At 41.2% G+C, this 24626-nt stretch overlaps 1 protein-coding gene across 3 annotated transcripts in view; it reads right to left on the reverse strand.

Annotated features, from left to right (window-relative positions):
• Positions 1-511: 511 nt before the first annotated feature.
• The window catches only part of LOC121528441 (caskin-2-like), a 91182-nt gene continuing 67067 nt past the window's right edge, over positions 512-24626 (reverse strand). The window contains exons 11-22 of one of the 3 annotated variants that reach the window (XM_041815913.1): positions 22927-23044; positions 17855-17977; positions 14737-14864; positions 14274-14352; positions 7730-7803; positions 7532-7642; positions 6643-6744; positions 6096-6234; positions 5513-5992; positions 3582-5276; positions 2994-3216; positions 512-2714 (exon numbers count right to left, since the gene is read on the reverse strand). In XM_041815913.1, the coding sequence (XP_041671847.1) occupies positions 2618-2714; positions 2994-3216; positions 3582-5276; positions 5513-5992; positions 6096-6234; positions 6643-6744; positions 7532-7642; positions 7730-7803; positions 14274-14352; positions 14737-14864; positions 17855-17977; positions 22927-23044 (3369 nt within the window). In that variant the 3' untranslated portion in view covers positions 512-2617. Of the gene's footprint in view, positions 2715-2993; positions 3217-3581; positions 5277-5512; positions 5993-6095; positions 6235-6642; positions 6745-7531; positions 7643-7729; positions 7804-14261; positions 14353-14736; positions 14865-17854; positions 17978-22926; positions 23045-24626 lie in introns of all 3 variants that reach the window. The other 2 variants (XM_041815912.1, XM_041815915.1) reach the window with 2 other exon arrangements.

Consider the following 24626-nt stretch of genomic DNA (forward strand, 5'->3'; position numbering starts at 1 on the left):
AAATGGAAAACCCTGGAGGAAAATCTTACTCAGTCTGCATGAGAACTATGGCTTGCGAGATTTATTTTTCAGCAAGAGTGAAATGGTTTAAAGACAACATGGTGTATTTCCTGGACTGACCGACTCAAAGCCCAGATCTCAATCCAATAGAAAATTTGTGGCTGAACTTGAGAAGGGCTGTTCTTTGTGCAAGCCTGATTGAGACCTATCCACACAGATTCAGTGATGTGATTGCACCAGACTTGAAGGGGGTAAATATTTTTGCATTCTTTTATTTTACATTACATACTTTTATTTAATTGACATTACTTTGTAGAAATCTGATTCACTTTGACATTTGAGTTTTTTTTGTCTTTTTTATTTTGTCAAAAAAGCGAAATTATATTGACATGGCTGATTTACAAAATCGGTAAAAGGGTAAAACATCACAGGAACTGCATTTATTAATCTTAGCTACCTGTGAAAAATAAAAGGGATTTCATGTATGTTTTTTAAAATATTCTCCCCAGTTTTAAAACATTTTGACATTTTTGAAAATTCTCTTTTTGAACCAAAACAAACAAACAAAAAAGAACTGCACTTTAACTGTAGATGCTAAAGTCACCATCTATTTGTGGTCTCTGAATTAAAACAATCCTCTTTCTCAGTACAAATCATCTTTTTAATAATGTTCAGGATGATAAACAAGTCTCTTCAAATATTCATACAAAACATCAGGCATACATCCAAATGTAACAGAACAACAGAAAGTGCTGTAACTTTATGTTTAGGAGACAAAATCATGAAAATATCAGAATTAAAGAGACATGAAATTGAATCTCTGCTTCCATTACAGAACACATACAAACCCTTGTGCTTGTAAAAGTTTAGGAGGAGCTCTATAATCAGAGTGCATTTGTTGGCTTTCTTTGACTGGCTTTGTCTGGAAAATTTATTTAAGTGGTCCATGACAGAACGCAGTCTTGAATGAAAAATATAAATGCACGTCCTCGTGTTGTATAAATTAAGACTGTGCATTTAAAGAGACAGGATGGGAAACAAAGGTAGAAAAAGTAAAACCAAATAAAATTTTGTAGCGCAGTGAGGCAGTTAATCGACATGAAATGTAACATTTGATCCCTTTAAAATCTCTAGCTTCAATTAAACTTTTATGACCATTACTTTCTTTTTTTTGTAATAAGAATCCAACAGAGCTGCAGTTTTAAAATGCATTAGTGTAATAATAATCTCTGTGTGTGAACTCATAGAAGCAGTGGTCTCGTGTGGTCTCTTTATCTCCAACACTGAATCAACACTGCGAGCTCGTCTGCAGCAAACATTAAATATAAAATCTGTAGAAAACAGGACCCTTATTTACAGTAAACAGATCCTCTGACTTTGTTTAGTCACTTTAACATATTAAAAACTTTGATGAAATGTAACAGAACGCTGTTAAATGACATGTAAATCCTCTCCCATTCTTTGGAAACAGAAATATTGGTACACTTATCTTACTGCACCCTGAGGTGAGCTGTCACAACGTAACACGTTAGTGTTAGGTGGATTATACGGCGGCTGACAGCGGCAACCTGACCTGCAAAACCAAAATGATTTGCATGGAGGAAAATGATGCAAAATCAAAAATGTATGCAAGATGACACAACCTCTGCTTCTTATTATGGTCATGTAATAATGCAATGTTAGTGTTGCATATAATCCAAGCAACAGTAATATCTACACAGCTTATCTGTGCAGTGGTGGATGCAGAAAATTTGAGGCCGTTTCAGCTTTTGGCTCGATGACTGTGGTGCAATTTGGCCTTTAAGTTTAACTAAAATGCTCTAAAATGACTGATGTCAGTGATGGAAATCGGCTGCAGACCAAGAAACATGCTTTAGGCCCTTAACTTTAAGTTGCTTCACTTCCTGCCCCTAAGTCATTTCTCATTTTCTGTCACATTTTTCTTCATGTAAATGTTGTTGTTATTGTTGCAGGTCGATTGCCTGTACTATCCGCCGTAGAAACAAGCTCTACTGAGTTTAACCCGTCTTTTTAAAGATCATGTTTTCTGACTTTGAGCCTCCTGAGGAGAATAAAAACTTTGGTAAAAACAAATCTAGTACATAGACATGGAATACTCTGCTTTAATACAACCAATAAAAGATTTTCTCCTTGTTATAAACAACAATGTCAGAATATTTAGAACATTAATGCTAATATACAGTCTTTAGTTAAAAAACATGTTTATAAATATATTCAGTATAAAGATTTCTGACTACATAGAGATGTTTTTACATGTAAGGTGAATTTTCTGGACCCTTATTCCCTTTAGTCATCAGATTTCAACTGACACACTGAAGTTGATTTCTCAGCGTGTCGTTGCTCCAATAACATTCCCAGGTGTGCGTCCTGAGGCGAAGTGCTGTGTTAAAAAAGTCACTAATACTGAGGAGAAGGTGTGGAGGAAATCCTCAGACGAGAGCGCATTAATTCATCCAGAGTCAAACATGCCGTCTCTGCTCTCACAGTGTCAAATGTTCAGTTTTATCTCCTCTACGCAGGGTTTTAAACTCCTCTTTATGGCTTTTTCTCTTCTTAGTAGAAAGAATATGTCCAGCTGAGGCAGAGTAAAGCGATGTCACTCCAACATGGCATCCAGCTGGTCGGCCAGGTCGTCAAACATGCTGCCAATGTCGTCTAAAATGTTCCCCGCCGCTTTCACCGTGCTGCTGCCGCTGCAGACAGACAGGTAAGGTTAGAAATCTGTGACACAGCAATGGTCAAACATGCACTTAACAAAAACTATTAAATGAAACAATAAAATATGTTGACTGAAATGCACCAAAATTATATCTCACATAATTATGAGATTAGGGGCTGCACAGACAAAAGTATTTGGCCACACCAGCTAATCATTGTTTCGATCAGACCTGTTGCCACAGGTGTGTAAAACCATCACCTCGCCATGCAGTCTCCATATGCAAACAGATATTGAGCAGATCATTGGTCCTTACCCGTCCATGCTGCTCCCCTGAGCCAGTCTGTTCTCCACTACTTTAAGAGCAGCTTCCAGTGAAGTACTGGTTTGTTCCAGTCTCTTCTGAGCCAGAATCTCCAGTCCAGCCACCCCAGTCAGAGGAGTCGATGCTCTCCCTGCAGAGGTCGGGTACGAGTGAGCTGCAGTGGGGGAGGACGGAGTGGGGAAGGCTACGCACTGGACCATGGTGAGGTTTGGTCCTGCAGGATGGAGAGTGAAGAGTTCATCTATTATAAAATGAAAGCATTTAGAAGCCCAAACATTTAAAGGCTTAATAAGAAACATTCTGAATATCAGTGAAGCACAACTCAAATATATTATGTGTGAAATGTGGAGTTATAGAGCAATGACATCCTCAAAAGAGAAAAATGGTTTTGTTTTTCTCAGCTCTTAAGTCCCATTGACAATGCTCTTTAGCTGCCCTACTCAAAAACAGGCAATAATCCCAAAATATAACTTGAATTTAAGAAATGAACAGATAAATAAAAAGGTATTTTTATCAAATATTTCTCTGCACTCATCTGCTGTTCTGTGTGTAAGTAGTCCAGTTTTCTGATCCTGTTACCTGCTGATGCTACTGTCACTCCTTGCTGGGGGAGTCTCATCAACCCTGGAGCTTTCTGTGGACTCTCTGGCTTGGGACTCGCCGTCTGGAGGTGTCTTCCTGGTTTTGGACTCGGTAAACTGGTGTTTGTGTGGACGCTGGCGCCCAGCTTCGGGGTGACAGTGTGGATCTGTACACTGGTCAGTTTGGGAATGGCGGTTGGTGCGTTAGCTTGCGCCATCTTCAGTGGCAACGCCGGTCTGCTGTTTGGTGCCTGTTTAAACGGACTAGCAGGCTTTGCAGACACTTGAGGTTTTGGACCCTTTACAATGGAGCCGGCTCGCTGGAACACCCTCCCTGGTCGCTGAGACTCATCGTCACTCTGCGGGCTGGCGTCGTTCTGTGGGTGGAGGCTCCTGATTGGTTGGTTATCATCTCTGATTGGCATCTCCTCTGGAGACAGCGAGTCTTTGGGTTTGTGTCGTCTCTTCACAGTGTCTGACTCTTTTAGGTTGAACTCAGGGAGCTCCAGGCTGTTCGGTGTCTGGATGTGGTTCTCTGGCGGCACCTTGATGTCAGCGTCTGATTGGTTGATAGATGTCGTCCGTGGTCGTTGTTTGATCGTGAGGTTTCCTTCGTCTGCAAAAGCGAGATGCTCCACAGAGATGTGCTTTGGCGAGGCTGTGGCGCTCTTGGACGTTCGCTCACATTTCCTCGCTTTCTCCTTCTCCTCTGGTGTTCCCTCTGACCGCTCACTTCCTGTCCTCCTTAGACCGCCGATGCCGAGGGCGGGGACAGGTTTTGAGTTCTGTAGGATCATATGTGGAATCACAGTGTGTGGATTCGGAGAGGAAACAGGGCTGAAAACAGGTGAATTGTGGATGTTCGTTGGAGGAATGTCAATCCTCCTGGACGGACTGCTACCGCCGCTGCTGCTCCCCTCCAGCCGAGCAGCGATGCTCCTCACGCTACCCGTGCTCTCTGTCTCCACTCCTCCCTTCACCTCAGCCTCCTCCACTTTCCCGTTCCCAGGTTGGCGTGCTGGGCTGCCGCTCACAGAGCTCATTCTCTTTGGTGGCGGTGGAGGGGGGCCTTTACGGCGAGATCTCACAGCGAAGGAGTGGCTGCGGTTGATGTGGCGTTGGGCTCCTGTGGCAGCTGTGTGGCCACGTCCCGGCCGGCGTGACAGAGTGGCATATGAAGGCATCGCTACAGCAGACGCAGAGGTGTTTGGTGGAGTTAAGTCGTCGTCTTCGTCTGGCTCACCGTCAGAGAGAGCGTAGCGGGTCAGGCTCTGTGCACGCTTCTTGTACTGACCCCTGTGGGCATCTTCAGCGGGGACCTGTCCAGGTCGGGGCCCCAGCACAGGGACAGCTCCTGGCAGAGGTTTGGAGAGGACGCCGTTGACGCTGCCCGTCTGTGGGGGGAGGTAAGTGAAGCTCTTCTGAGTAGGGGAGGGGAGCGGGGAGGGGGAAGATGGCGAGGAAGGCTGTGCTTCGTAGAGGCGGTTCGGGGACTGGAAGTGTTTGGCTTTAGGCGGGACAGCAGGATAGGCGAAGCGGGGCATCTTACTTGGGGTGAGAGGAGGAGTGACAGGGGGAAAGGGGAGTTTGTTTGGTGTAGCTGATCGACTCTGCTGCTCCCACATCTCTGCCGGTCTCTGTCGACTTCGCCCACCAGGACTGCCTCCTCCACGTTTAGCCTCCTCTCCTGCACCTAGGGCGTAAACGGTTATCAGTGTCAATGATAAAGGGGATAAAACTGCCCCATGATTGTGATAGCGTTAAAATTTTAATCATCATTTTAACCAAAGAGTGAAATTTAAATCCGATCATATCCATACTTTCAAACATTTTAATCAAACTAAAACAACACTATGAAAATACTAATAACTGTGGTATTTCAGGTCACAGAAATTGTGAAATGAAATTTTAATATTGCTACATCTCTACCTGCACCACTCCCAAGACTCTCCTGTGATTGGCTGCTTGTCCGTGCTGTTGGAGCCGTATGGTGATCCTGAGAATATCCTGAATTTCCAGAATTTCCAGAATTCCCTGATCCTCGTGACCGCACGCTGATGCTCTCCTGACTAACCGACATGGTAGACTGGGTCACTCCTCTGATGCTGAATGTCTCTGCAGATCCAGCTCCGGACCTGCCCATCATGGCGCACTGCAGCTCGGCGCTCAACTCACTGTCCTGGAAGGACAGGAGAGTCCTGGGGGTGCGAGGGGAGGGGCAGCAGTCCTCAGACGGAGCATCAGAGCGAATGTGAGTGTGCACGATGTGCGTGGGCGTGTGCTCAATCGCCACCAGCTCGAGAGCAGCGGGGGGCTTCCGTCGGAGAGTCCCGCCTCTGTCAGCGTGGTTACGAGAGCGCTGGAGGTCACAGAGTCTCTTCACCGCTAACATGAGCTTCTTCTGATGGCCTGAAACAAACAAACAACCATTATATTCTACCATATTCTACCAAGTAAAGCTCACAAGTTTGCTAATGACCCCCTTTCACAGATATTTGGTCAAATTCCTGACCGAGTTTGGTGATGCCGATCTCCTGCAGGTCCTCCCAAGTGATGTCTTTGACGATGGTGATGGAGTCGTACCCATTGTCACACAATCTCTTCTGGTACTGAGGCAAGCCAATCACGCTTAGCCACTCCCCGAGGTCGGACTGAGCAGCAACAAGCACACAAAAAGATATCAACGATCAACATGGGCTTTGCTCAATCACATATCTAATCAAATTGGAAGAAGTAGCATGGATTTATTAAACTTTTTCAGGCTTTTCTAGCAAAAATATGTGCCCACATATCAGACCCCCCCACCCCGCCCCGCATCCAGCTTTCAGAAAATGTGTGCTGAAACAAGTTGTTTTCAGATTTTCCTCTCATTATGTCATCTGGGGAGTTAGCCACGCCCCCAGGTTTGGTTGGCCCTCCCCACAGGAGTCTTTTTTCAGCTACAAACTACACAGACATGTTTGGGGGACCTCTGAGACCAATATAAACTCGTCTCAAAGGGGCAAAATATGGGACCTTTAAAGTTAAATCAGGCTAGTGGGATAGAAGAGTGTTCTTACAGGAATGTAGTCAGGGAGCCACTCAGGGATGCTCAGTTTGCCGATCTCCATTGAAATCTTCTTTCTGTGTCCTGGTTTGGTCACTCCGATCGCTGTCAGATCCTGAGGAAGAAAAAACACAAAAAGCAGACGCTTAACCAAAGATTCAAATAACATTTAAGTACTCGTGTTCATTTTTAAGTAAAAGATTGACTGTGGCAAAATGACAATTATTCAAAATCTCAACCATCACCCTGCAAATTTAGACTGATCTTTATTCAACGACACATCACACATCACATCACTCAATGATCCCTGACGAGTCTTAAACACATTGACATAGATAGTTTCGAGTCAAAGTTAACTTCTTTTGATGAATCAGTGGCTTTAAAGTAAGGCAGGTCTCACTGGGTGTGATTTAGAGCAGTGAGTTGAACTTTCAATAAACTGAGAGTGTTGGGAGCGCACTGGCAAGGAACTGCAAATACCAGGGTTGTGACTGCACTCAGGAAGCTGAGATCTGAATAAGCTGGGCTGCCTTGACTCTGAAGTGAACTGTAGCTTCTGTATATGGGTGCCTCCTCTACCAATTGAGCTAAACTGGCACCACAATAAGGATTTTTAAAAACGGTTAACCTCAGAATATATATTTTTTAATCATTTGTGACAGCCTGCCCTCTTTGCCTATCTGGGTTTGGTTTCTATTCACTTCTCATTCATTTTGGATGGTAAATTAAATTGAGTAAAATTCTGATTTAAACCCCATGTCTGTTGATCTGGATTATGCTGCATCTTCTGCAACTGGCTGGACAAACCTACTGTTGTCAAACTTTTAGTATACATTACTCTCAAATCCAGTGTATGCAAAAACAGGGCCCTGGTTTGACGAACAACCCATCATCTAACAAACCTCTGGTGTCATCCTGCTAATGGTGGGAACGTCGTATCCTGCGTTGATGAAGTTTGACGTGTACTGCTCCAACTGGAACTCACAGAGCCACTGATAGATAGCCTCAGCATCCTTAAAACAAGAAAAGAGGATTATTTATCATGCTTTTTTCTATGTAAGACAAATAAGAAGGTCCTTTTTTTTTAGTCCTGAGCTCACCTTGCCCTCCAGAAGGTGCTCTGGCCTCACAAAGCCTTTCTGAGGAGTGCCGTTGACCTGCCGACGGGAACCACCTAGAAAACACACACATAAAACACACATCATCAATCGAACAGGACAACAATGTGGGCCACCATTTTCCTTGAGAGTCTGCAGAGACTGAACAAAGAAAGAACTGTGAAATGTTTCTGAATATTTCAACCTCAGACATGTAGAAGACATGCTGATCTCCATGCAGCTGTCTGACTGGGTTAAAGGTTATGGGTTAGGGGTTAGGAGTAGGGATTGGAGGTTGTTGTTGGGTCTTTTCAGGTGACTGAAGGTGTGTTATCTTTCCGATCTGAAATCTCAGTGAACACACCGCTGACTCATCTCTCTCTCTGAGTCCAGACAAACACCAGATCTCCGAGGAATGCACCTTTCCTCCAGTTTTCCCGTCTTTGCCTCTCTTTTCGCCCCAGGCGAACGGTTTGATGGCTGTGTCCTAAACGCATCTATCTTTTGATTTTCAGCATTTACAGTGACGCTCTTTCATTTCAGTGTCTACTCAGTAAACTCTGCACATTAAAGCACATGATGGACGAGAACAAGAGTAATCTATCTGATGGATACAAAGCATGTTATTGCAAACAATTGTGCACAAGGATAAAATGTATTCATCTATCCATCTATCAAAGGAGGAGATCTAACTTTTTTAAACAGTTACAGACCAATATAAAAACATTCTGTTATCTAAAGTGCTTGAAACTGGGGTCAGTGATCAGGTAAAAGACTACCACTGCTGACATGAAAGTTTTGAATGATATCCAAGAGGCCTAAGAGACACAGTGTTGTCTCTCTCTTTTTATAGACTTCTCCAGGGTCTTTCATCCTGTGGATCACAGAATCTTATTTGACCGTCTTAAAGCTACTGGGTTATCACAGCATGCCACTGGCTCGTTATCTCACTGGCAGAACCCAGGCTGTTTAATTTGAGGGTTTAACATAAATCTACAAGGGGGTACCTCAAGGTTCAGTTTTAGGACCACTCTTATCTATACTTGAATAGCATATTCCAAATGCTTCTTTTCATTTTTTGGTGGATAATATATATTGCTGTGCAACTATGCTGGCACAGCTTTTGCAAATCTTCAGCAAACTTTTGATTTAGTCAGCTGCAACTTGCTCTAAAGGCAGATAAAACTAAACTCTGTTCTTTACATCTTCAAGAGCAGTTAAAAGAACATTGTCTGAAAAAATTGTTACTGAATATGATCAAGAAAATGAGTTAGTATCCTCTTTTAAATATTTAGTGTTTTTAGTTGATGACAACTTGTCTTTCATGGATCATATTTAGTATGTTGCTAAAAACTGAAGGTTTTGCTTGGATTTTATTCCAGAAATAAGTCCTGTTTCTCTTACAATGCCAAAAAGAGACCAGGTCAGTCCACTTTTTCACCTATTCTGCTGATGCATCATGGAACTCTGAGATTTATCAGTAATTGTTTATTTCTTATTCACCTCTGTATTTTATCTTCTAGAGTCAGGTGGACTTCTCTAAGTACACATGATCTTGGCATTGGTATGTCTCCAAGTCATTCCAGGAAAAAATCAGGACTACCTTTCCTCTTTCTTAAGCTTGAAGGATGGTTTGCACAACCTGAGTTGTTTGACTTTGTGCAATTTGTTCCAAAAGTTCCCAAACTGAGTCGGGAAAGAAGGCGTGTGGATAGTCTGCACCCTTTGCTTGGTTCAGTCTGCAGACTGATTTTTAAACTGCAAAACTTGGTGCCTCTGAAGGTTTCTAAATCTTAAGTGAAAACTCTTAAATCCAAACTTTCAGAATGCCCGGTTTTTAGTTGATAACTTATTATTGTTTCATACATCTATTGTGTACAGTATGAGTGTATTGGTTTACTGTGTATTGCTGCCTCTTGGCCAGATTTCCTTTGAAGAAGAGATCTCAGCAGCACTAACCTGGCTAAATAAAGGATAAATAAATAATCGGATTAATGCTACATGACTCTGGGAACAGGCATGAATTTCTTGACGTTTCCAGTGTAGCCTGAGGTTTGTTTTAAACTACTTCCAGGCAAGACTTCCTTTTCAATGTGGCCTTTACATCTGCAAAGTAAACACTGGACATGAAGGTCAAATTGATCGTTTCCATTTTTTTTGTACACTCTACACAAGATAGAGTTATCCAAAACCTACGTTTTTTAGGTTGAGGCTGTGATTGGGGCCAAAATTTGGACTGCTTTAGTAGTTTTTGGCAACGTACCAACACAAATAATGTCCCAAAATCTTTAATAACTTTTTCAAATATCACCAAACTTTACAGGGATGGTAAACATTCAGCCCCTTGCAAACCATTCAACCTTGGCTAATGATCTCTTGGTGTGCAGACCAACAAAAAAGCCTCTTGCACCCAAACCCAAATGGAAGCCCACCAGCCTTATCTCAATATCAAAATAAAGCATTAATGTGTAAATATCCTCTGTGGGGGCAATTTAGAGATTTTTGAGCATGTTAAGGCCCCCCATTTAGCAGTTCTAAATAATAAAAAAGAAAACACCTACAGTTTCAAGAAGGTCCTTGCTCCAAGGTCAGTGCTTGGGCCATTACAATTAATCAGATGTCCCATAATTACCCCGCCAGACTGATAATCAATAGACCCCTACTTAACATGCAGGAAATCCCAACCCCTGCATACAGATTTTACTTCTTTATGTTGAAACTGAAGTTAAAGTTGTAATGTTGGGAGACTATTTTAAACCTCTCTTCAAACCTTCTCAGAAAGTTTGTCAATTTTAAGACTTCGCAAAATGAAAACTTCAGGGCAAGAAGTTCTGTCTACAAATAAAACCTACCTGCTTTTATTTCGTAGCTGTATTTTTCTTTCAGTAATCTTCTTTTCTATTTATAATGTTTTATTTTTCTCTCCTTTTTGTTTTTGAGGTCAGGGGCCCCACTCACCTGCGTGAGTTTAACACACCTAGCAGAGAGGTATTTGTCCTCAGGGCAGGAGACAAAACTTCATCAACTTTAAGCCCGAGTGTTTTCGCTTCAACAAACATCTGAGGCAAAGATTGAGTCAAAAAACAAGTCGAGGCAACAAAAAACTTCACTCTGTATATTTCTTACAAACATCTTCTTAGAATTTGGATGAATTTATGGGAAAAAAAACTGCAAAAATTACACAGATGGTACATTTTTCTCTAAGGAAAGCTGACATTCAAGCAAGAATTTTCATGGACTTTTTCTGAGTCCATTTTTCTTTCTTTTTAAATTTGAAATATGTAATGCCATAATAATCCCTGCAGCCAAACAAATATCAAACATCCCATCATGATTTCTTACCCTTCAGGAGAAAGGAGAGCGACAGAGCTCCTGATGTTTGGCACTTCATCCTTGCCCTTTTTATCCTTCATACAGTTAAAAATTTTCAACAACTTCTTTTAACTTCTCTCTGTGCATCTCCTTCATTTCACTGATGTGTTTTTCTCTCTCTACTCCTGTCTCCTCCCTCTGATCCCTCCCTCTCACTTCTCCTTCATTCCAACAAAAGATCCCCTAACCCATCCAGACACGTCACTCCTGAGTATTTTCAAAGATCAGAGCAGGGAAATCACCAGACTACAGAGACGGGCAGCGTGTCTGTATGGTTTTTGAGCTCCTGCTGCTCACACACAGACATGGTTTAATGTTTCCTCAGGGAGCTGATGGGGTGTTTTTATGGGTTTTGTGGTTGAGAAGCTTCCTTGTGGTTTTATTGGTTTCTGTGTGGAGGTGAGGTAACTCTTTTTGTCTTCTTCCATCTCATTTCCTTTTAGACTGAACGTAATAACATCTCAACCTGCAGAACAAACACATGACTTTATATGACATCTGCCTTTGATAGCATTCCTCTAGTATGAGCATGTCTGAGCAGCCAGGTTTAAAATATAAAAACAACCACATTCTTATACTCTAATAGCATTATATTGTAAGAGTACATGTGAACTAGGTGGCCTCAACTTTACCCTGCTCAGGAGCCAACAAAAAATTTGGGACAGGAGAGTGTATACTACTGTGTCGCATTATCTTTTCTTCTAACAACACTGTAAACATTTGAGAACTGAGGACACTTATTATTTAAGGATTCAGGTCTGGACTGCATGCAGGCCAGTCTAGGCCCTGCCCTCTTTCATTGTGAAGCCATGCTTTGTGACCCCTTCAGAAGTTGTGTTGGCATTTTCTCACCGAAAAACCCAGAGACGTCCCTGGAAAAGATGTCTAGAGGGAAGCCTAAAACCTGTATGTACCTCTCTGTTTTAATGCTGCCTTCATAGATGTGCAAGTGACCCATGCCATGGGCACTAATACCCTCCACAACATCACAGAGGCTTTTGAACTCTATGTTGAAATAAGTCTTGATTTTCCTCTTTGGCCCAGAGGACTTGACTGGAGATATAAACAGTAACAGAAAGGTCAGCTCTGTCTGTCATTTTTACAGTGAGGATTAAAAAAGACAGACGGAGCAAAAAAGAAGAATTTGAATTTTTTTTCTCACTCTTTATATCAGTGGTTCTCAACCTTTTCAGCCCGTGACCCCCCAAAAAAAGGTGCCGGAGACCGAGGACCTCCACTGTACCTGAAGGTGGTTGAACACAGCCATGCACAATTTAGAATAGTCATGTGCAGAAAAGGCTGTCCATAAAGGGGGATAAATGGGAGAGCTGTCTATGGAGGTCAGCAAAACCATGGTCCATTGTAAAGTTAAGCTGTGATATCCATATTTCATATTTAACCTGAAAAAAATAACCTCTCTTATCAAAGAAACAAATATCTTTTTTAATAATTTGGGTAGTAAATAGCCTTCTTAAAAACATAAATCCCTGTTGTTAAAAAAGAATAAAAATGGTATAAAAAAATGCTAAATTGGGTTAATAATGGCAAAAAATGGGGTAAAAGGTGGTGAAATAAGATTTTAAAAGTAGCAGAAATGGGTTAGAAGTGGCAAAAATTAGATGAAAATGGCAAAAAGGCAAAAATGGCTTGAAGTGGCAAAAATGGGCATAGATAGTGGTAAAAAGGAGTTAAAATGTGGCTGAAATTGCTTTAAATTGGCAAAAATGGGATAACTGAGAAAGAAAAAATAGGCAGGTATTGGCAGAAATTGGTTAAGCTAGCAAAAATGGGCATATCAAATGGTGAAATGGATTAAAAATGGGTAAAACTGGGCGTAAAAAGTGGTTAAAAGGGGTTAATAGTAGCAATAATGGGTCAAAAGAGGCAACAAAAAGCTTAAGTGGCAAGAACTGGTTCAGAAGCGGCAAACACAGGCAGAAAATAAGTGGTGGAAAGAGTTTAAAACTGACAAAAACAGCTGTTAAATGGTAAAAATTTGTTAAAATTGGTGGGAAAAAAAGGTTGAAAAGGGGTAAAAAAAATGGGAAAATTTATTTTAAGAGGCAACAATGTAATTTAAAAATATTGTTAGATTTTTTTAGAGCAACTGGAGACCCCCTCTCAGTGTCTCGGGGGCCTCCCAGGGGATCCCGACCCCAAGGTTGAGACCCACTGCTTTACAGGAGGGACAGAAAGAACAACCTTTCATTGTCAGGTTTAAACTCAGAATTCATGACTTGCTGAATTGTCAGGTGGTCTGAGTATTTGAGTCAACTGAGCTGAATTTATCTGAAGAGGAAGAAAAACCACTGTCATCATCTTCAAAGCTTCTCAATCTCTGAAAAGTGCAGCTCAACAGAGGATTAAAAAAATAAACAGTGCTGATTCAGAGTTCAAATGTCTGTGTGAGAAGGTAACCAAGATCGACGTATCCTGCAGACATGAACCAGATGGCCAGGAGAGACCGTATTTGGATAAATACTGGAACCCCCATCCTGACTGCCAGGTCAGCATAACACCACTTGTTAATCTTGGTCTTTTATCCACATAAACTAAACTTTATATTTCTGTTTTCCTTCCTGCTTTTCCATGGACAATGCAGTCAATCTAATCTGTAGTTATGAGCCAGCATCAAGCATACAAGTTAAGACAACTAGTCTTAACTTTAAGTGTGAATTAAAGAAAAGAAACAAGTTGAAACTGGTTTTCATGACAGGAGCTATAAAGCTGGTTGAGCTCATGAGAATGCTGGTCTACAGGGCCTCCAGTGTTTTTAACTGATATGAACGGTGAGTCCAGGCTTCATAAATGACATCACCTTAAGTTTCATGGGGTTTTAAAAGACACTTTTCATTCAGGTTAAAGGGTGTGGGTCAGCTGTTGAGTTTGGGAGCTTATGCAAAGCTGCAGCAATCATTCACCTGAGTCTTGCAACATCATTACAGCGTCTGCTTCTCGTGCATCTCTGGTGTGGTTTAAAACCAACAGATAACCCAGTCATGCTTTAATACAGTTTAAACCCATTCTTTATTTACCATATAAAAACGCAGAAAAATTATCTACAGAAAAGAAACAAAAAAAGAACTTTACCATCACCCCACACACAAGTCTATAAGAACAAAAAAAAAAAAAGTTTAAAAAAAGATAAAAACACTTTAAGTACCTCCAGACTCACCTGTGCTTCCATCTGCCTGTTTGCTTTGGTCTGATCCTGTGTGGAGGTGTTCTCCTGCTTCACCAGCAGAGGGAGCCAGCTGCACATAGAAACAAGGAAGAGAAAACACACTGAAGAACAATGAAGAATGGACATCTGTTAACAAAAAGATCCCCTTTAAAAATACTTTAAAGGATAGTTATGTTGATATTGAGAACTCATATTTGTATTCAGTATTGGCGAGTACTCAAATGTAAGTACTCATACTTTGTCTGGAAAAATGTGGTCCCTGAAAAAACACCTTGTTGAGGGGAGTTTTTACTGAGCAGTCCTCAAATCAAGAATCAAGCAGTGGAGTTAGGCAGTGCTGAGCAGCATGTCTTCATCGGTTATGGTTTTAATATAGAGCCAAGTAGTGACGGAGTTTTCATAATGTATGTTCAAATGGTACTGGAGGTCTTGTACAGTCCTGAGTTGATCTAACCTTGCCGTTTTCAGCATTTTGGCGGTTTTGAATCCCGTTCTGTTTGTGTCCGCTTTCTGAGCTCTGACCGCTGCCGGCGCTACGGCTACTGCCCACACTGCCTGAGCTGCCAACACTGTTTCTGTCACCTGAGAGAGAGACATGGAGAAACATGGAGAAACAGAGAGAGGTCACGATACTTGAGGAGGATTTCAGGGAGTAGGAAAGGACAGCCAGATTTAAGAGAGCAATATGGAAGTAGAATAACGTTGTCTAAGTGCACAGCAAAAAAGGAAAAAAACTACATAACAAGCCATTAGCAAAAACTATTTACCCTTAAAGGTACATTTGACAATTCAGGAAATATCTGTATTCTTTTCATGGGTTAAGTGGGAAGTCTCAACGATTTCCACTGTTGTGCAAGCATCGAAGAATTAATTTTGGCTAATATGAGAAAAAAATAGACTTTGATGTGTAATTTTTTTGGTTTTATAAATAATTAAGCAATTTCATACACAAATCTAGTGAAATGACTTGTTAAGATCATGTTTTGTCATGTTTTTTGCTGTGCAGACTTTGAGGTTGGATGCTGCCGTTACCAAAAAGCTGCAAAACCAAAAAACTCAACAACAGCCAGAGAGAGAGAAACGTTGTAGTTAAAGAGAAGTGTGTAAAGCAGAGCTGCTTTCTTACCATTTCCTCCTGCTGTGAGTAAACTTGGGTTATGTTTTGGATTATTTGGGGGTGGCAGGGTGGGGGGGGATTTGCAGGGTGGCATGGTGAGGTCAGGACATTGGGATATAAAGGGATAAAGATGGGAATGAGCTTCTAAAAGAGACCTGTTTATCAGAGCGGCTGGGCTTGGATCTAGTCTATAGGCTCACACTGGGTCAGGGGGGTAGCAGGGTGTTCTTTTGGGACCACACACCCTTACCAATGGGCGAGCTCCTGAGGACCCACACGTCCTGAGTGGGGCTCGCAGGACTAGCTGGGGCTGAAGCACCTAACAAACACACATACACTTTAGACTTGACTGCTATCAAAGCAGAGCACCAGAGGAGACATCGACAGGACGCTGGGGACAGGAGTGTCTGGGAGGGAAATGTGAAACCAGCAAACACAGATGGATTATGGGGGAATTGAACCCCAGAACCATATGCTTTTAGACTAAAGTGATGATGTGACCCTAAACTGTGTTTGATCATAAAATCTGATGTTCCTCTAAAGCAGTGATCAACACTAGTAGCCCAAAGGTCACATCAGGCCTGACAGCTTCCTTTCTTTACCCTAAATTTCAGCAAACTCAATTTATGACCACATATAAACCACAGTCTCTGTTAAGTCCAAATATCACTAGTTTGAGCGTTTATCAGTTTGTTTCCCCACATTTTTGTCCATTTCACATTGAGCAGGGAGTATTTCAGAAAGTTTTGCCTCGTTGTTTGACTTAGCAGAAGCTGCATACTTAAAGTTATGTGAGTGCATAACCTCTCTGTGTAGTTAAATATCTCAACTGCCACTTGTAGCTGTCTGCAGTAGCAGTGATATGGACTAATCTCGCCTGTAAAGGCTAAAAATTGCAGATGAAGATGAAATTATTAGCCCACCATTTTCCAAGTGCTGATGGGAATTTTCATCACAGCTTTTCCAAACATCCTAGTTTTTTTTGGATGCTTAAATTATTTTACTTTGCATACAGAAACAAAATTGTTTCACAAAAACTACCAGGGTCTAAAATATTAGCCCCCTTCAGAACTGACCTTATTGTTCAGCCATAGCACTCATCACTGCAGACAATCACTAGAGCCCTGCACAGGAATGGACCAAGAAAAACCCACGTCTGTAGAAGAAACACCTTAAAGCCAGACTGAAGTATGCTAAGGACAACCTGGAGAAAGACAATGCATACTAGAAACGTGTCCTTCGGTCAGATGAGACCAAACTAGAGCTCTTTGGCCATAGAGATGTTGCTTATGTCTGGAGAAAGAAGGGGCAGGCCATAACCCAAAGAACACTGTCCCCACAGTGAAGCATGGCAGTGGGATTATTATATTGTGAGGATGCTTTGGCATGTCTGGAGCTGGCAAAGGTGGAAGAAATCATGAAGAAAGAAGGATATGTGAAGATTTTGAAAGACAACCTCAAGCAGTCAACAGAAAAACTGGGTCTGGGTCGTCACTTCGTCTTGGTAAACTACCTTCACAAGACCAAAGTGAATGTTAGTGATTGGCATGCACAGAGCCCTGATGTGAGTCTACTAAAAATCTTTGGGGTGAATTGAAGACCAACATTCATGCCAAAAGGCCATCAAATCTGGAGGAGCCTGAAAGATCCGCTGAAGGAGAACGAGCTGGGATTCTTCAGTAGACATGTCTGAGACTTGTTAAAAACTAAAATAAACAACTGCAGGCTGTTATCCAGCAAAAAGGAGACAAAACTGACTGATGGCATCAGTGGGGCTAATAGATTTGACCCTGGCAGTTTTTAGTTTTTGTGAAATATTTGTTTCTGTATGCAAAGTAAAATAATGTAAGCATCCAAAATAAAACTAGGATGTTTGGAGAAGCTGTGCTCTGTTTAAAAGAACTTGGGAAACACATTTTTTTCATACAGAGGCTAATAATTTTGTCCTCATCTGTGCATACATTTCAGAACAAAATTAAAGTAATCAAATGTCAATTAGATCTAAACTTTATTTGACCTTAGTTTAAACAATAATGTCCTCCCTCCATAGCATGTGTCAAGAAAAATGCTTTCCCTAGTACAAATGTTGTTGATGGCCCCTGATTTTAAGTTTTGTGGTTATTCCTAACAGAATTTAAAAAAAAAACACTGTGACTGATTTCTCAGTTTAAACTCAACACACAGATCCAAGTAATCAAACACATTTCCTCACTGCTTCATCTACTGACTCTGTTAAACTGCTTTACAGTGGGCTATTTATGAAAATATAGGACAGAGCGTGTGCCCTATGGAGCTGCAGACATGGAAAGAGATCCTCTCCCCTTGACCTTACATAGGGTCATCGGGTCCAAGGCTTCAATAATCCATTGTTGTCTTGAACCCAACACAGGTGGTGAACAGCAAACAAACAGATGGGATGAAGCAGGTGTGTGCCTGTGTGCGTGTGTTTTTCTACCTGTGGGATCATAGCCAAGCGAGTCTTCCCTCTGAGAGGCTGTGCTGTTGCTGGAGGGAGGAGCTCGGGATGCAAATTGCTGTCGCTGGCGAGGTTTGGAGGCTTGGCGGGAGAGAGTGCCCCCTAGTGATGGAAGAAAGAATGAGGTGAGGCTGGCATGCATGAGTGAGGGAGAGACGTTCATGTTCACGTTCATGTTCATGCATGTGTGGAGGAAAGCTGGACCTGCATGCACGGGGATGAGCTCCAAGACAGCAATGAAAAAACCTTTAAAAAGACAACAGACCTTATTCACAGACCATTTTCGTGATGAAGTTTGTTCTTAAAAACCCCCAGCCTTCCATACTTAAGCTTGTATGGCACTTTTCTAGTCATTTGACAACAGCTTTTACACTGCAGGCCTTGCCTCTTATGGCAGAGGTTGCTATGGAGAATTGGCGATCAGTATTAGCTTCCATATACATTTACATACCACTGACACAGCAGTGAGAGCAAATTGGGGTTAAGTTTCTTGCCCATGTAGCTGCAGGATCGAACCCACAACCTTCTGATAGTGAGACGACCGACTCTACTGAGCCACAGTCGCCCTTCTGAGAGATAGCAGTGCCCTTGTTAGGAGCTATACTTTCTTTAAAGCATTGTCTTCATCAATTCTTCAACTATAAATCACTTTCAGTGCTCCTGTAAACCTTGCCTTATAGATGTGGCTATTTTTAGACCTGAAGTATTTTGAAAAAGGATATTATGATACACTGACGGAAGCACTCTGCTTGCACGTGCATGCTATCAAGTACCTGTATAATGTGATTTTTGAACAGCTGGTAGTAATATCATATTCTCTGCTAACATTTAGGAAGGGTATGACAGTATTAAAAAGAAAACACTTCCCAATCCTAGCAGGTAGGTGAACAAGAAGCCAGGATAGAACTGACTGGACACAATAGATGAACATCGGCTACTAATATCTGTCTATGCCACATCATTTGCAAATGGCTGATACTAAAATTAAACCCATGCATCAGTGCATCCCTACTACCCACGACAGAAAGTAAAGTATGTTAATTTTTTTTCTGCCATCTACTTTTAACTAAATTAAATTTGTCATGTTGACCAATGAGAGCACAGAGCACTCAGTGCAAAAGTCACAAAAGTAAACAAACTAAATGGTAAAATAAATGCAAAATGATGAAGTTGGCCTCGTTAGATAAACCATGAGTGGCAGAGGAAAGTTTGTTGAACTCTGACAACATCTCCACCTGTATGATTGGCCATCAAAAGACGGCAGGGCCAGGTGAGCAATAGTAGATGAACTTTAGCTACCTGGTGAGCGTTTACCTCAAGCTATCATTCATTTTGCAGCTTGAATAGACCAATAAATACAGTATAGTACAGTAATTACACGTTTTTTTTTTTTTGGTCCATTATGTCAGTCAAGTCACAGCCCAGATTTATAACTCTGTGATCTCCTAATCTGACACAGTGACCAAGATTGACTAGTCTGACCTCGGATTTAGGGACTTCAAGAACAAGTTTTTAGAAAAATCTTCAGTAGATATTGGTGAATGGTGCTCTTATGAACTTTAACATATGTTTTTGTTTATTAAAAGTATTAAAATCAGCTAATAAAGAAAAAAAAAGTGCTAATCCTCACCGTGTTACATAAGAAGCTGCTGAATTGGAACATATGATCACCAGAGACTCTAGAAGGGCTTACTTTCCCTTTGTGTGTTGTTGGTCTTCAGCTGCTGACACCACTGACATTATCACACCGCTCAGGCACACAAACACAAACTACTGTACTCACTAACATACACTCAAGCATGCACACAGTTTGCTGAGTTTGCCTCCTAAGCAGAGAGCCTGTCAGCGACTTAAAGTCAAACTCTCTCTCTCTGTTGTGTCGTCTCCCTCAAGCATGAACAGGCAGTACCCCGACTCAGACTGTGAGGGCTTTAGCACTGAGCTGACACTCTGCAATCTGGCCGTAGTAATCCTATTAATGTGTGTCTGTGTGTTTCTGTGTGCTGCCTGGCTTCTTGAACACCCAGGGATGATTTAGTCGTGTGTGCTGAGCCTGTGTGCGTGTTTGTAGCTCGTTTGTGTGTCCGTTGCCGTTATTGGACCCCTCGCTGTGCAGCCCGTCTCGCTGTTTGAATGTCAGTGGCTTTACAGCTGCAGAACAAGCGTTGAGATCATTTTCCTTTTATTCTCAGGGATTAAATCTGATCATTTACTGAAACGCTAGCTCATCATGCATGCTAATATGGACAATCCTGTCCGTACACAAGGGTCCAGTTATATTCTTAGCCTGGTTGTAACTGTTGGGTTCAGTTAGTCTGTTAACACCGCTCTGTCAGCATGTGGAGGTTTTAATCTGTCTTTGGGACAAAGTTACTAACGACAGAGGAGGAGATGGAAATCCTTCTCTGCTATCAGTGGTCTGCTTTTAATGATGCAACAATTTTTCAAAGTCAGGAAAGCAAATGCACAAAAATGAGGGTTGTCAAAACTCCAGAATTTCAAGCTCTGATATGATCCCCTACAATATCAAAAGATATTGACCTAGGGATGCACAGTGCTGTTTATATTGGTAGTGATGACATATCAACCAATATTGCAAATATTTTAAATAATTTTATTAGTCTGGTAATAAAGTCTACAGATAAAACTGCCATTATTTTATTTCATCATGAGACTACACGTTCTGTAACAGTAGGTGGCATGGTGATATGTGATCACTGTGGCGATTAGTACAGAGAAGAAGAACAGCAACAACAGTGCAGCTGACAGACTAAATATGGCATCACTGGTGCTGATGTTTTTCAGTGTTATAGGGGAGAACAACACGATTGTGTTTTTAAAATATGCTCCACAAAGATCCTGAAAGGAGGAAAAAAGTCCTGAAGTTCCAATACAAAGCAGCAGTAGCCACCAGCATGAGCACCAAGCTGAAGAATAATTCAGGCAGTAGATAGTTCTATGGCGTATGCAGTCTGTACAGTTGGTTCAAAATAATAGCAGAGTTTAAAAAGTGAGTAAAACTCCAAAATCTTTTATTTCTGTACACGCAAATGCTATGGGAACACTTCACATTCTATTCCAAATCAAAACACGACAAAAAATGATCAAATAAGTCATTACTTAATAGAAAGTAAAGAAAAAGGAATATAAGACTGTTTAAAAATATAGTAGTATCTTTCTTTTATCTTTACAAACCCCTGTTTTCGAGAACTGCTTCACTTCTGTGTTGCATGGAGTCGACCGACTTCTGGCACCTGTGAACAGTTACTCCAGCCTGACTGATTGGACTATATTTCACAATTCCTCTGCCTTTCTTGGTTTTGCCTCAGAAACAGAATTTTTTGTGTCAGCCTACAAGTGTTCTATTGGATTAAGGTCCTAGGATCAGGCTGGCCACTCTTAATCTTGATGATTCTGCTTGCTAACTGGTGTGTTTCAGGTCACTGTTTGGTGAATCACTCATTTCAAGAGCATTTCATCTTTGGCATAAGGCAACATGATGTCAACAAGTATTTTGATGTATTCAAACAAATCCATGATCCTTGGTGTATGATAAAAAGGCCAGATACCAAAGCATGAGAAACATCTCAATATGCTTGTGCCACCATGCTTCACTGTCTTCAGTGTACTCTGGTTTGAATTCAGAGTTTGGGGGTTGTCTGAAAAACATTCTGTGGCCCACAGACCCAAAAACAACAATCTTGCTTTCATTTCATGTTGCGCCACTTCTCTTTAGGCTAGTCAATATGTTCTTTGCAAAATTCTAACACTTTATCACATCGCTTTTTTCAACTCTGGGACTTTGCAGGGGCTTTTTGCAGATAGCTTGGCTTCACATAGGCGTCTTCTAATTGTTATAGTACTCAAAGGTAACTGTAGACCTTCTTCGATCATCCTGTAGCTGAGTTTTTGCCATTTTGGCTTTTTTTCAATCCATTCAAATGGTAGTTTTCTATTTTCTTACACCTCTTTCTGGTTTTGGTTGCCATTTTAAAGTTTTTGAGATCATTTTCTGCACATTTTTATATGTTTTCCCCTCTTCAATCAACTTTTTAATCAAAGTGTGCTATTCTTCTGAATAATGTCTGGAACAAAATTTGCTGCCTTAAATAAGGACCACCTGTTTGACATCTGTTTTTTCACAGATGAATAACCTTAATAACTGAACTCCATACTGCTATTATTTCTGAACACGCCCCTTTCAATTAATGATTCAATTACACAGCATTAGCAGCATGCATGTCATGACTGTTGGGTCTGTAGATTTTCAAGTACTCTACGACACCTACTAGTGATTTATTTCCCATGTAGAAATATAATTTATACCAAAAACAGTGATTAGTGACGTTGGACTGCTATTATTTTGAAGACAACTGTAATAATAATAATAATTATAATAAATAATAAATAATAAATAAACCCACCAAGGAAAGACAGAGACAAGATGTGTTTTAGTGTATTTCTACCTCACTTTGTCATGTGATCATATTTTTTGTCCTCCTGATTCCTACCATATTTTTTAATAATAAAAACTTACTTTATGTCTTTTATTCATCAGCTCAGCATTGTGTGCTTCTAGCTGGTCATTCTGTTTGGCCTGAATTTAGTGTACATCCTGTTTTCTTCTCGAGGTTGCATTATCTGTCAAAGCACTTTGTCTGAGCTTTTTGCCTTTATTTTGATAGGACAGCTGGCCACAAGCAGGAAATATGTAGAGAGAGAGTGATGGAAGACATGCACCAAACATCTCCAGGATCAGAATTGTATCCTGTGAACACTGCATCAAGGACTGTAGCCCCTGTATGTGGATGCCTGCTCCATCAACCGAGCTAAACCATACCTGTTAACGTCTATTTTTAAATGTAATTCATAAATGTGAACAAAAATTAGGTGATCTGTATGTTTTACTCAAATCATGATAAATAAATGTAGGAAAAGAGGACCAGAAAAATCAAAATCCCTTGCCATCATGTCAAATTTACGTAAGTAAATAAACCTCTTTCACTGAGTTGTGGATGTGTTGTGTTTCATCTGTTTGTCTATTTATGTACCTGCTCGTCTGCTGAGGACCTCCACCACTGAAGGGGGGAAGAAGCCCACCCGGTCTGTCCCAGTCCGGGTGTCATGGATGTGACCCTTCCATCGTCCATCTGAGTGCTGCTCCAGGACCTGATGGCAAAAAATCACCAGCATGCTGTAGCTGAAATGTCTGCTGTGAATAACATCATCCTCACAACAGTCTAAAATCACATAAGACCAAGGAACAAATTACACTCACTTATGTAAAGTCAGAGGTGTGAATAAAGAGAAAAGTTCATGCAGAGTCTTGAATACCAAATGTTTTGCTCTCCAAACATTCCTCCTTGTCGACTGTACATCACCTGGAAGCATGCAGCCGTGAGTTTGAGCCCTGCAGGCATGCTTTAAGACTATAATGAGAGCTGCAGATACACAAGCTATTTATCACGAGTGTGAACAAAATACTCAAGAGAGGATGAAAACAAACACCTCTGCGCTGTGTCAGGGAACCACACAACAAACGAGTTCATACAGGAGGTAGAGACGTCATGTAGACTTGTATGAAGCTATCAAAATACACAACGTGGAGCAGAACACAAAGTTAGTAATGAGATAGTGACGGCGGCATGTTTGAACATGTTTCTCTGCTGTGGTCTCCAGCACAGGGTACACCAAATTACACTGCAACATCCCAAACAAATCCTGACAACAAGATTCACTCACGAACGTCTTCATAGTATAATTATTGTATAAATACTCTGCCTGTGATCTCTACGACTATCAACAGGAAGAGGAAAGCAGAAAACAGACAACAAATCTGAGCTGCATCAATGCTACCACAGGTTTTTGCCATGGCACACCTGGAAATAAAAAAAATGTTTCTGTTATGCATATTTAAACAATAATTGGAGGAACATTTTAAGGTTTTGGTCCTTTCTAGTCTTTGAAAAAGATCCTGTGGTTGAAGACAATACAAAAGGCCCAGACTGGAGGCTGGACTGGATGGTTGGTGGATGACCACCATGTCCCAACAAGGCTGTGACATCAGCAAGGAGGGGGCGGAGTCATGTTTTGGGCTGGAATCATGGGGAGAGAGCTGGTAGGCCTCTTTAGGGTCCTTGGAGGAGTGAAAATGAACTCAGCAAAGTATATAGAGTTTCTGACACACCACTTTCTTCTATGGTACAAAAAGAAGAACTGTGCCTTCCATAGCAAAATTATCTTCATGCATGACAATGCACCATCTCATGCTGCAAAGAATACCTCTGTGCCATTGGCTGCTATGGGCATAAAAGGAGATAAACTCATGGTGTGAGTGGTGTCCTCCCCTGACCTCAACTCTAATGAGAACCTTTGGAGCATCCTCAAGCAAAGATCTATGAGGGTAGGAGGCAGTTCACATCAAACGGCAGCTCTTGGAGGATATTCTGACATCTGGCAAAGAAATTCAAGCAGAAACTCTCCAAAAAAATCACAAGTTCAATGGATGCAAGAACTGTGAAGGTGATATCAAAGAAGGGGTCCTATGTTAACATGTAACTTGGGCTGTTAAGATGTTTTGATTAAAATAGCTTTTGATTTCAGTAAATATGACCTATGAACAGTGCATTTTGAGGTTTTTCATTTTTGAAAAAAAAAAAAAAAAAAGAAAAAGAAAATAGTTATCATTGGGAGGTTTGTTCAATACAATTTGAATTATGCTCTAACAGTTGATAACTTGAAAATTACGCTG

The sequence above is a fragment of the Cheilinus undulatus genome, linkage group 20, assembly GCF_018320785.1.
Source record: "Cheilinus undulatus linkage group 20, ASM1832078v1, whole genome shotgun sequence".
NCBI lineage: Eukaryota > Metazoa > Chordata > Actinopteri > Labriformes > Labridae > Cheilinus > Cheilinus undulatus.